Genomic DNA, 12,393 nt, shown 5'->3' on the forward strand with positions numbered 1-12,393 from the left:
ATATTATCCACACCTGATAAATCGTATATAACTGACAAACGAGAATTTATTATAAAAAATTACCACTAAATATTCGAGTCTACTGACGTAATAAAAGACTTCCTTCTTCTTGCACAAGTAGATATAAATCATCGTAACCATCTTCTTACCAATTGAATATTAGCGATATGAAATATACGTGTTTAAACGGGTTTCAAATTGAACCTACACGTATATAATCTCTGCAGTCGTGTCTCGCTACGATGCTAATGGAATTTCAAAGCGTTTCATACGATAGCGCGTACGATACGGACATAAGAGTTTTCTATGGCACATTAGCGGTGACTAAGAATTTTGCGAGTCAGTGTTCGCTACAGTAAAGTAGAAAATTCCTCTTCCAAGCCCTATAACGCGGTACATCGGCCGGATAAATCCTCAAACTCGTACTGATCTCGCCGAAGGCGTCCAGTAAGCGTTCAAATCGAATGGCACGTTCATTAAAACGGACATTCAGGAACGATTTGTTTGACGAGCGTCGCGCTTTGGGGGCATAGACATTATCCGGGACAAGAAGAAAAAACGCAATATACTATCGACCTGTGTGTGCACGTCGACACAATGGCGGAGAGGGAAGGCCGTGCGTCAACGTTCGTTTGCTCAACGCAAACGTGCGGATCACGCGCTCGAAACGCGGTGAGAGGGATAAATACCCTTTCGAGCAACGCGCACGTTTCGTCGGCCACGCGACCTCCACGACATAAATTTCGTGGATTTAATAAAGATCCATGGCTTCCGGTTTTAGGGGTCGCCTGATCGCTATGCTTGCTCCGCGACCGTTGACCAACACTCTCTTTTTATTACGCGAGTGTATTCTTCGTCATATTCGAGTTTCGTCAAGCAAATTTTGACACGTTATTACATTAGTAAAAAGATGAAAGAAGTTGTAGGAATAGCAACCATTTTTCATTTTTTAAAGCGATATTGTTATTTTGCTTTCATTGATCGTCAAGTCTTTGTTCTCGTTTGTAATTAAAACGGAGAAAGGAAATTTTCTCGAATTATTATTATTTAAGCGTTGTTCTGTCTATTATCGTCCGTACAGTATAACGCGGAAATTTGTAAGGGCGTCTCCAAACGATCGATAATGTCGTCGATATTTTAGGGTTATGGTTTGTCAATAAATATTATAATATTGACAATATTATATCGGCAATGCACATTGATCCTTTCAGTTGGGAAGCTTGAAATATCGACGATACACATGGAACGTCTGACAGCTCTGTACAGGTTACAACGTAAAAGTAAAATTACTAAATATACGTAATTGTACATTTTTTGAAGATGGAGATATCCGAAATGAAGGTAGAAAGTAAAACGTACGGAGAAATTGTATCGAATCTGTAGGGGAAGAATGGAGTGGAACGTGACGAGAGATTTGTTTACCGAATGCGGGTTATTTATTGCTTCGATGGGGTAATTGCTACTCGGTTTCCTGACGGAGCGATTGAATGATGGTTGGGAATCGATGATACGGTTTTGGCTAGTTTATTCGAATACGTGGATTGTTCTTAATCTCTGATTGCCTATAAATATGTTGCTTGTTTCGTATTAAAATTTTATAGCGTTTTTCGTGCAAGTATTTTATTACTCTTTCTATTAATCGAAATAAAATATTGCGATATGGGTAAAATGATGTTATAACACAGTAAGCTCGTTTTCTCTCTGGTTTTATGACATGTTAAACATAACAATGTTAAATATAATAGAAGAGACTCTGGAGTTACGTGATACCGTGCAAAACATACTGTCAAATAAATTAGTTTATTTATAACATATTTTATTTTTCCTAGTACCGTGTCACGTTAACGAGGACATTAATTAAATTATTTTAAAGGTCATGTTTTGTATCTCCAACGTTCCGCTGTTTTCGCACGAACTTTAATATAAAACTGATAAATTAAGACGATAAAGGTAGTATTACTAGGTCGCCATAAAAGTTTCAATAGATGCACAACATTTTTTATTTTATTCATTTTGTTCATTTCATTACTACAAAATGAATCATACATAATTCAATAAAATAATATAAAATTGTTACTCATCTATTATTTCCTTATGAAACGAAAGAAACTTTGGACACGACCTAATATAAAATTCATGAAGTAATCCGGTTCACGAATAATTTACGAGCACATATTAATCGAATTCTCTATGTGAGCTTCTGCTTTGAAAGCGGTGATCAAGTTTCATCGACGCCTATGCAAGGGCGTCACGTTAAACAACGGCGCGTGTCACGTTGCTACATCCGTGGGTGGCCCATCCTATATATTTAGAGGAAGTTTTCAATAATTTCTTATTGAATTTATTAACACTTACGAAACCGCTTCAGGGGCACGTACACGCTCCAACTGTCGGTTCTCTGGTGCGCGGGAAAGGAAAATATTGTTTCAACTAGTATTGCTTCTTCCAATTTCATTCGTTCAACAGATCCACGCGCCGTGTGTGACACGAGCCTGTCAATTGTTAATTCTTCCGCCGTCAATTGTTAATTTTTCTGAAAGTCTATCGTGCTTTTGAGGCGAAGGTATTTAACATTAATGTAAAGATTAAAACGCAGCCTTCCGTATTATTCGCGTAAGCGATTGAAAGTAAAAAACGATCATAAGTTTCGAAAAGTATCGAACCTAAAATTAGAAAATTTCTAATATACCACGCACAGACCATCGCGACAACCGTGAACGATATCGATGAGAAACTTCAAGCAGAAAATTTGAAAACAGAACGAGCATATTTTCCTATTATCTTGTCGCGCTTGACAACCTTTTTCTTTTTCGTTATTTTTTCCGCCCGAATCATAAGACAAGACCAAAGAAGCAAACAGAAAGGAAGAGAGAAAGCTAATGCACAGTGGCGCACGAGATACACATTCGTATTTCTTAAAGCGGTGGCGACGAGCGTCGAGCGGAGAACAACTCGCGGAAAAACCAGTCGCGATATTCTTATACACACTTCGCGTGTAATGGAATACATTTTTGCACTTTTCTCGCTGCTCTTTTTCTCTTCGCCGACTCTTTTTCTCTCCTCTCGCCACAGCTCGTTCCGCAGGCTCTTTCCGTCGCACTCGACGCTCGCTCGGTTCGAAATGAAAACGAGCCTCAAAAGGGCTTTGTACGCGCTTCCGTCACGTTCGATATTCGTGCGTTCTTTTATGCCGTCACGTTTTTTTCCGTCCTGCGAGGATTTCACGTGACGCTTAGAAAGAAACAGAGAGCGGCTCGTTTTTCCAGAGCAACATCGACCAACTGACGTTTGCCGCCTAAATTCCTTTTTCTTCCACTTCCTTCTTCCCTCCTCTCTCGCTCTCTCTCTCTTTCTCTTTTTGTTTTTCTCGTATTTTGTCTTTTTGTTGGTTGATTCTCTTTTTCGCGCCGCCTACGCTTTTTGATTTCTTTTGTTCGTTATTTGATTGCGTATAACTTTGTCACGCAGAGAATCGACACTTCACCGAGGTAAATGAAATCGTGATTGACGAGTTTTCTGGAAAAAGCGTGCACAAGACCAGATGGTAAATCGAATAAATTGCGTAGGAATTTTTCCCTTATGGTTTTCCGTTTAATGAATACGTGTTCGCTTTGACTATTCGTCGACGACAGACAAAGTATCGTTACCTCCATGGAACGTCGAATACGAAATTATTCAACAAGTTTCTCTTTTAACAGCCCTTGTTCCATAAAAGGAAGAGATTCGGCAATCATTGTCGAAAAAAACCTCTATACATGTACACTGACACTCGAGTACTTGAACGCTTCCTGTAGAAAAATTGTACGTGTATGTTGTTTTACGAGACATTTTGAAATTTCATTAGTAACAACGAGACACCAGCGTCATATTTGTATCGTTAAAGTTTGAAACCAATGTGAAAACGCGTTACGTATATGTATAGTGAAAAGTTTTGTACGCGTCGAAATACTCACTTTCGCGAGCCACTGTAGACAAATACCAAATTACACACCGCATCAACATGGACTCTCTAGTCATCTCGTCTTTCAGCCGCAGTCAACTTCTGCCGCGTCTACGTCGCGCGAAACAAGCGAGACTGGTCTCGCGCATTCCTAACGACTTCATTCAGAAGTAACTCGATTTGTGGGCAGGCATAAAGTGAATACGTCAAACAGCTTGTTAATTCAGATTAAATGGCGCCCGTGCGGCAACCGGCGTTTCTCGCAAAACCCCCGCTGCCAATTATTTAGTCGGTCGTTTCGCTTGAATCGCTCGTTCGACCGACTCCTGTCCCCGTCTGTTTCCCATCCTCCGGCGTTTTCATCGTCGAACGCCGACTAACGAATACCGCAACGAGCATCTCTCCCTGCGGTCCCTGTCCCTCTCTGACCTTCTTTCCTCTCTATTTGCCGTCGCTTCGTACAGTGCCAGTGCCTGGCTACTTGTCCGTTCCGGATCCTTTCAAAGGAAAAATCCAACGTGAAAAAAGAAAGAAAAAAGAAAAAAGAATAGATGCCACCCGGATGGAACGCGGTCCGATTGATTGGAATTTTGCGGTCGATGGTGATTAATAAGCACCACCATAGAGCAGCGTCGACTAACTTTCTTTCGGTTCTTTTTAGGCTCGTCCTTTTCTCGTGGTTTCTTGCCGATGTTGTTCGTGTACGTTGATTAGTTTTCATTTAACTTCTTCCTTTTCTTCTTCTTTTTTTTTTGTTGTTGTTTTTGGGAGGATTTTGTGTGGAAAGAGAGAGAAGAGAGCCTGGATTATTCGAGCGATACGCCTGACCTGGTATCATTTGGTCTTCTTCTTCGTTGCGACTCGTTTGTTTAATTTTGCGAATGAAGTAAATTTTCTAATTTAAAGTCGAAGTAAATTCTTTAATTTTCTAACCTCTTGCGAGTCTTGTTGGCTATTTTGCGTTTGATTAGATTGAGAGAAACTTTTGTTTTCTGTTTTTCTGTGGAACAGCGAGGTGGCTTTATAGTTTTCGAACGAAACGCTTGATCTAGAATTCAAAGGGTTTTTGGTAGAAAAGGTAAAGAGGAACGCGACTATTCGATTGATATCGATGGGAAATGAACCAACCTCCCGTCGTTGAGACGTTTTTGACAGGGAATTTCTGTGATTTTGGGAATGGAAGCGTACGAAGGGTGCGTTGGAGAGCTCCGAATGCGATTCGTTAACTCGGAGCATGCGTTTGTCAGTATGTGAACACGTAAACGGTGTATTGGATCGTATTGATTTAATGAAAAATTTTAAATAATTATCGTTGAATGAAGAGTTATTCTTAGCTTTAAATGATTTTTACCGATATTGTAAATTAAAACGTAACTGGATCTGCTCTGTCTCTTCGTCTCCTTTCTGAACAGTTATATATAACATTAGATAGATATATGAAACATAAATATCATGACAGACTTGAATTCAGGTAAAGTCATTCAAACATTTCTCATATAGGTACTCTATAAATGACTACAATTTAAAAACGATAAAACAAATAACGCGATAATAGAAAAAAGAAAGAAAGAGGACACACGTTTCTACTTTGATCGTTAAAATAAATTCTATATTATTTAACGCGGTTAGTTTTTTATTATTCAGTGCATGCCTGTAGACAACTAAATTGCGCACGAATTGCATGCAGTCTCCTTACAATTGACACGCGACTATTATTTGACCGACGAAACGTTCTTACCACAGTCTCCTGTTGCTCTCAGAGCGATGCGGAGGAACGTCGATGGCAAGCTGCTACCGTCCATTCCACTCGCTTCCCTCCCCCAAAGTCTTTTCCTTTCACGTGAAAACCGGTTAAAAATGCCTCCCCCAGGAATGTTAACGTTATATAGTAGCATGTAACGTAGGAGTTAGATATATAGTGTCCTGTTTTTCTCAGCAAAACCATTCTACTACGTTCTACGAGTAAAAATAAGACCAACCACGTTAAAACATTTTTACCAACTTTTTACTACATCGGTGTACCAATTCCAAACAATTTAATCACGCCATTGATTAATTCCGATCTTCTAAATGAAAGAAGAATCATGTCCCTTTATTATTTCCTTCAATAAAATGTTAACACATTCTCCGCCACTTGTAAACTTGTATTAAATCATCATCTAACGATTTAATGTCAAATTACGTTACACGATATAGGCAGAGTCGACTTAAAAGGAAAGATATATATCAAAAAACCCCCAAGAATACCCAAGAATGTCCGAGGTGCTCAAAACCCGAGAAAGGTCTACAGTGCGTTAGATTATGTTACAGTCTACTAAAGCAACAAGTTATTTCAACTATTTCTCCGTCACAAGCGACTAAAATCTCAGTGACAAAGACGTCAACGATAATCCTATTTCCACGATTGCGATACGTAGCTAGCGAGTCTCTTCCCACGTATTCCTGACCACGATCCATTAATTTCGACGATGCTCGCCGGCCCAACGAGTCATCCTGTCTGCCAGTGTCCCCATCCTTCTTTTCTAACCATTATTTTTCTCTTCGACATCTTCGTGATGCTGTGCCACTACTCCTCGTAATTGCGGCACAATCGTAGCCCGCAGGCATTAAACGCGCGCAACTACCAAGCCAAGCCAAGCCGACCAAGACCTGTCTCCCTCCACCACTTCGCTGATAGTACCGAAGACAACGATAACAATGGTGAGTGAACAGAGTTACGAGAACAAAGAAGTAAACTAGGGACGACGAGAGGAGTCGTGCGTGTAAAATATGTAGATCGCTCGAAATTTTCGTCCCATATTCCAACGTCAGCGTCGCAAATTCCGGAAAAATCGCGTCCAGGGGAATTGGGGCTTCCGTCGTCGAGCTGACGTGCCTAGCCTCCGGTGAATGATCTCATTTTCCCCCCTGGATTGCCATTCATACGCGTTTCAGCCTGTAATTCGTCAAATCCTTTTTTCTTTTTTGTTCTCTCCACTTCCTTCTTCGTCCTTTTTCTTTTTTCCTTTTTTAATTTTTTCAAATGGATAAAGTGATTGGGAAAGATCGATGGGATTTATTGGAGTTAGTCGGTTAGGTTGAATGGCGGAATATGTTTTTATGAGGTGTATTTTTGACGTTCGTTGCGCGATGTATTGAAGGCAGAGAGTGATTTGTGGCTTACCAGTGAACGTGCTTCGTTCACGTAGGTTTTCGGTTTTTTTTTTTTACTGTTTTGCGTTGAAGGGAGATGGAGTTTGACTCGTTTCGAGTGACAGGTTGATCGAAGGTATGTTAATTTAATTATAATCGTTTCTTTTTAACGAAGCTTTAATTTATCGTTGGTGGAAGACGAACACGTCTACCTTGAGCAGTTACGAAAATCGTCTGACGAAATGAACACGTGGAATCAAGCGATTAAAATTGTCCAGTGTGAAATTTCTCGAAAGTTGTTTTTCGATTATCGTGTTGAGATATATCGGCAAACTGTATCTCGAAATTGCAATTCGATGGGATCAGTCTGCGTCAACCACACGCACCGCAACTACGGAAATGAACGATCGTCGATCTCATATACGTTCCGTCAAACCCATCGTAATTGCGATAGTACAGGCAAATAAGCCATTAATAGCTTCTTATTAATGTAATTTTCGAATTATGTAATTTTTCGTAATATTATAGGATACATAAAACGGTACATAATTCGATACAGAGAATATTCATTTTATGAGAATTCTGACGTAATTTATCTTTCGTTATTTAATGACTTTTGGACTAGAGTTTTGTTCTCCCGAGATAATATCAATCTTACAGAAAAGATAAAAAGAAGTATAAGAGTTACATAAAAACTGACAAAATGCAATTTAATAGGTGTGATTAGATCTATTACATGAACATTATACATGGCAAGATTCGTTTCTATAGTAACAATCATTTCCTACTTCGTAGAATAATCGGAGAAATTTCGAGCCAACAATAGAATTTCCTCTCACGACAGGCAAACAAAAATTCCGGCTACAAAAGGTTAATAATACGAAGGTTCGCCATGGAGGCAGCTTCAACCTCTTTTCGTCTTTCCTTTTATAAAAGCTCGTAGATTCCAGTACGTATCGAAAATGGCGCGAACCGCTTTCACAGACAGGGCAAGCTCCTTTTAAATGAAAACTAGGATCGGGATAACCCGGCTGAATACAAGAGTTCTCCGCGAGCTTGAAACGAGTTTACGTTGTACGCGCATTGTGCCAGACATTGAGATCCCAGGGTCCCCAAGATATACACGTCGTCGAAGAATTCGGCCTGACTTTCATACGAAACCGCTTTCCTCCGGCCAATATTCTTTAGGCAAACATCGTCGTCGATTCTTCTTATCTTTCGATTTTTCAGCAGCCCCTTCGCAGCTGTTGGATATTTTGTGAAAGATTACGAGATTGGAATCGGAGAAAATAGATGTTTAGACACTGTTTGTTTGAAACCTAAATAATACGAATAACTAGGTATGAATATAAGCAAAGGAGATAGATATGGAATTATTTCGATTAAAACAAGAAATGAGTATATTCGACTGTAAGATAAAGTGAAAAAAGCGAATAAGAAATAAAAGTTTACTTTTATAACACTCAATTCTATAATAGAGAGAAAGCTTCAGTTTTTTTCCATCTTTGATATTTCGCGTCGCTTGCACGAAAGTTGTAGGTACTTTGGGATTTCTCGATTTCTGAAATTAAGCTTCAAATATGTGCCCATGACGTGGAAAATTTGAATATTTCTACCACGATCCCATACTCGTAACTTTCGAAACTTTTTGCAAATCTTGTAAAATTTTACGCGAATAAAAGCTACACGTGCTAAACAATCCAATTTAGCGCGCCGGTTATTGCACTCAAAGTCCAATACCTCGTCGCTGCAACTTAAACGAACTAACAGAAACTTAAACCACGATCGAGGCAGCTTTTCACGATAAAAATTCACCGCTCTTAAAATCTCTTTGCAACAATTTCCTCATTCTAATAAACCATACCGAAACAGCTTTACGATCAAACGCGCAAATTAAATAACTCCCCTGAGGGGTAGCTGTTTGAAAGTTAAGCCGAAGGGGGTGGTTTCCGACGATTACGGTGAAAATGATTCAACGAAGTTGCCAACTTTAAAGCACCGTTCAACCTGCCCACGAAGGCACCTTTTACAGATTTTTTCTTCTTTTTCTTTCCTTTTTTTTCTTCTTTTTTTTATTCCAAGCGCAGCGTGAAGTTCGTTCTAATCTCGCAACCGATAAACCGAAAGTTGCACCAGCGAAGCAACCTCGGCGTTATTTCAGCGGCTATCCCACGGGAATAAACAAGTGCAATATCTTGCATCGTTTCAGCGATCCCCGTAGCGTCTGACCTAGCGCAAATTTTCCATCCCCTGCGGTCGTCCTTCGAATTTGCATAAGCACGTGCGAGTGCTTCTCGTTCTGCCTGTTGTTAACACGGTTACTCGAAAATTGAAAAGATAGCGAGCTAGTTTTTAGTTTTGAGAACATAGAAACTTGCCTTTCAACTGGTTGTAATTGCAAAAATTTAACGCAGCTGGTTGAAGTTGTTCGTGCACTTAAGGACATCACAGATAGTCGTTTCTACGAAATGAAATAGAAAAACGAAAGATTCTTTTCTCGCTTACTTATGTTAGGTACACTTTAATAGAATCTATTTCCATCCACTGCATCTTTCCTTCTTTCCTCTAAAATTGAAAAATTATTCCACTTCGATATTCCGCGTAAAAGTATTATTAGATTTATCTTGTCGCGAGGAGAAAAGATAGGAAAGGAGTATTTTAATTAACAACATCAGATTACAGCGTTTATTTGTCGCATAGACCCAGTTGTTTGAGTCGAAACAATTAAAGATTGCGTCTGAAGGAAGGAGAAATTGGCCGAGAAGGGATTATCTCATCCTCGACCAGCCTGAACGTTTAAATTACTCCTACGACATTGTCTCGTTTGTTTGAAATTCAATTATCTCAATTTCGACTTCTCGAACGTCCAACTTTGCTCCTTATACAGTATAATGGCTGCACTGGCATTGCCGATGCATTTATTCGTTTCTAAATGAAGTGCATTCGGACGAACGATCTCCCTATATCGTAAAATACGCTCTTTGTTATTATTTATACTAAACGAATGTTAGAACGATGAGCAATTTGTCGATTCGCGAAAAATGAGATTGTTAAAATTACAGAATGCCCAAGATTTTGTTCATTTCGACGTTTCAACCAGGATTTGATGTTCTGTAACTATGTGGTTACATTGCTACGAATTCATAATGTAAGAATATCGATGTTTAATGACGATCACCATGGCTTGAGGTAATTTTTACTTACGCTTACTTAATTATTTTTTACCCTCGTTGATATTTACTCACCGCATTGTCCGGAGCGTCGTACCCGAGATTATCGACCCCAGTCATCATTATAACTGAAAAAACAATACGTCGTTTTAGAAAGAAAATGGTAGATAGATGATTGGAATAATAATTTTCAAAGTACGAGTAGTATTTCGCTGTTCGGCATCGCTCGCGCCTAACAAACAATAAATTCAGTGCATTCTCAAACCGTAAGACAATCGTTGAGAAGTGCGAATGAACTATAATGGAGCTGGTAACGATCGAACTAACAAGATAATAGATGCTCCGGTTAAATTATGCGATCTGTATGGAATGTCTTTGGTTAAAGCGTCTTGGATGTCGAATCGTTTGCATTCTTCGAGCGCGAAAATATCGCTACAAATTGATAGTCAGTTACCAATCAGAATAATAGAAAATGTCGATGAAGTTTCGAACTAGAAATTATAATTATTTTTTACCTATTTCGTTTTTTAAGCGTAAGAAGCATTAATTGGTCGATGAACTGGTTTCAGACACGTTGTGTATGATATTTCTGGATTTGACGTGCAAGAAAATTTTGTTGTCGTAAAAATGCGGACGATTTACGATTGTACATGACACAACGAATATTTGCGATGTAATACAATGGACAAACTTTCCACGTATATCACAAGAATTTAGAAACATATTGCGGCACGAACAATCCATTCACATTATTCTACACAACTTACTTCCTTCCTGTGCGACCATAAAAACTTTAGTTACCTAAGTTTTTGCAATCTGTACTACTTGAAGTTTCCCAGTGCAAACTGTCTTCTGTGCCTTCCTAAAAGAATGACTCTGAGATATTCTCAGCATGGTAATATAGCAACGGTAGTAATAAATATTACTATTACACAGACGATATCATATTAATTCAGTATATTTCTATCAATATGTTAATTAGTTATACGAATAAAAACTTTCTACGATAAATAGGAACAATCGTTAACTTTGCTCACGCTTAAATCTCGAACTTCTATATCTCAATCATTTGTTCGTTTCACAGAATTTTTAACGTTTTAAGAGAATATCTTCGTAATTTGCTCAACAAGCTCGACATCTTTCAACTTTGAAGAAATATAATTGGATTAAAGACGACAAAACAAAGACAACAGAGTTGATACACTTAATTCTTCATCCCTCTTCGTTTTTCCCTCTCGTACTAACACTAATTCTTCGTGAACCATTGTCACGACTTCCTGGTAGAACGTGACCCAGTGGAAAAGGAAGAGGAATGGCGGACCATCGGTTTTTATGTGGATCGAAGATAAGAGTCCTCGAAGAGAGACATCTTTAGCTTCAACACGATTTCACCATTAACGATCTTGCCGCGATTGCATGCATCGAATTTTCGATCGCTTACGCGACCTTCTTAAAACACAAATAAATAGATAAAAAGAAATTTTATGGAAAAACGTTTCACGGTTGTTTTCGAAAGAAATATAAAAAGTGTAGAGAGGGATGCTACAGAATAGAACTGTGAAGCACTCGGTTAAGAACTTAGGATTCTCCGGAAGAAACATCGCGAGAATGCGTAGTAGTTGGTATTGAGAAAATCCGCATTCAATTAGTCACCAGCTTGAGCGGCCCGCACTCAATTAGTTACCACCTTGAGCGGTCTACACTCAATTAGTTACCACCTTGAGCGGCCTGCACTCAATTAGTTACCAGCTTAAGCGACCCGCACTCAATTAGTTACCACCTTGAACGACCCGCACTCAATTAGTTGCCAGCTTGAGCGACCAGCACTCAATTAATTACCAGCTTGAGCGACCCGCACTCAATTAGTTACTACTTTGAGCGGTCTGCACTCAATTAATTACCAGCTTGAGCGACCCACACTCAATTAGTTACCACCTTGAACGACCCACACTCAATTAGTTACCACTTTGAGCGGCCTGCACTCAATTAATTACCACCTTGAACGACCCGCACTCAATTAGTTACCACCTTGAGCGACCCGCACTCAATTAGTTGCCAGCTTGAGCGACCCGCACCGACTTAGTTGCCAACTCATATGACCCGCATAGTCTTGTTATAATATGTCGCTATTAACTGTTATCGAGGCCCCGC

General features: G+C 39.3%; 1 protein-coding gene across 3 annotated transcripts in view; it reads right to left on the reverse strand.

The window, feature by feature from the left end:
* The window catches only part of LOC100742624 (solute carrier organic anion transporter family member 4A1), a 48,596-nt gene that overhangs the window by 29,593 nt on the left and 6,610 nt on the right, over window positions 1-12,393 (reverse strand). For 2 of the 3 annotated variants that reach the window (XM_012383967.3, XM_012383964.3), the window contains one exon: window positions 10,318-10,370. In XM_012383967.3, coding sequence (XP_012239390.1) covers window positions 10,318-10,365 — 48 coding nt within the window. In that variant the 5' untranslated portion in view covers window positions 10,366-10,370. Of the gene's footprint in view, window positions 1-10,317; window positions 10,371-12,393 lie in introns of those variants that run through there. The other variant, XM_012383968.1, reaches the window with a different exon arrangement.

Source organism: Bombus impatiens, unplaced genomic scaffold, assembly GCF_000188095.3.
Source record: "Bombus impatiens unplaced genomic scaffold, BIMP_2.2 scf_0225, whole genome shotgun sequence".
NCBI lineage: Eukaryota > Metazoa > Arthropoda > Insecta > Hymenoptera > Apidae > Bombus > Bombus impatiens.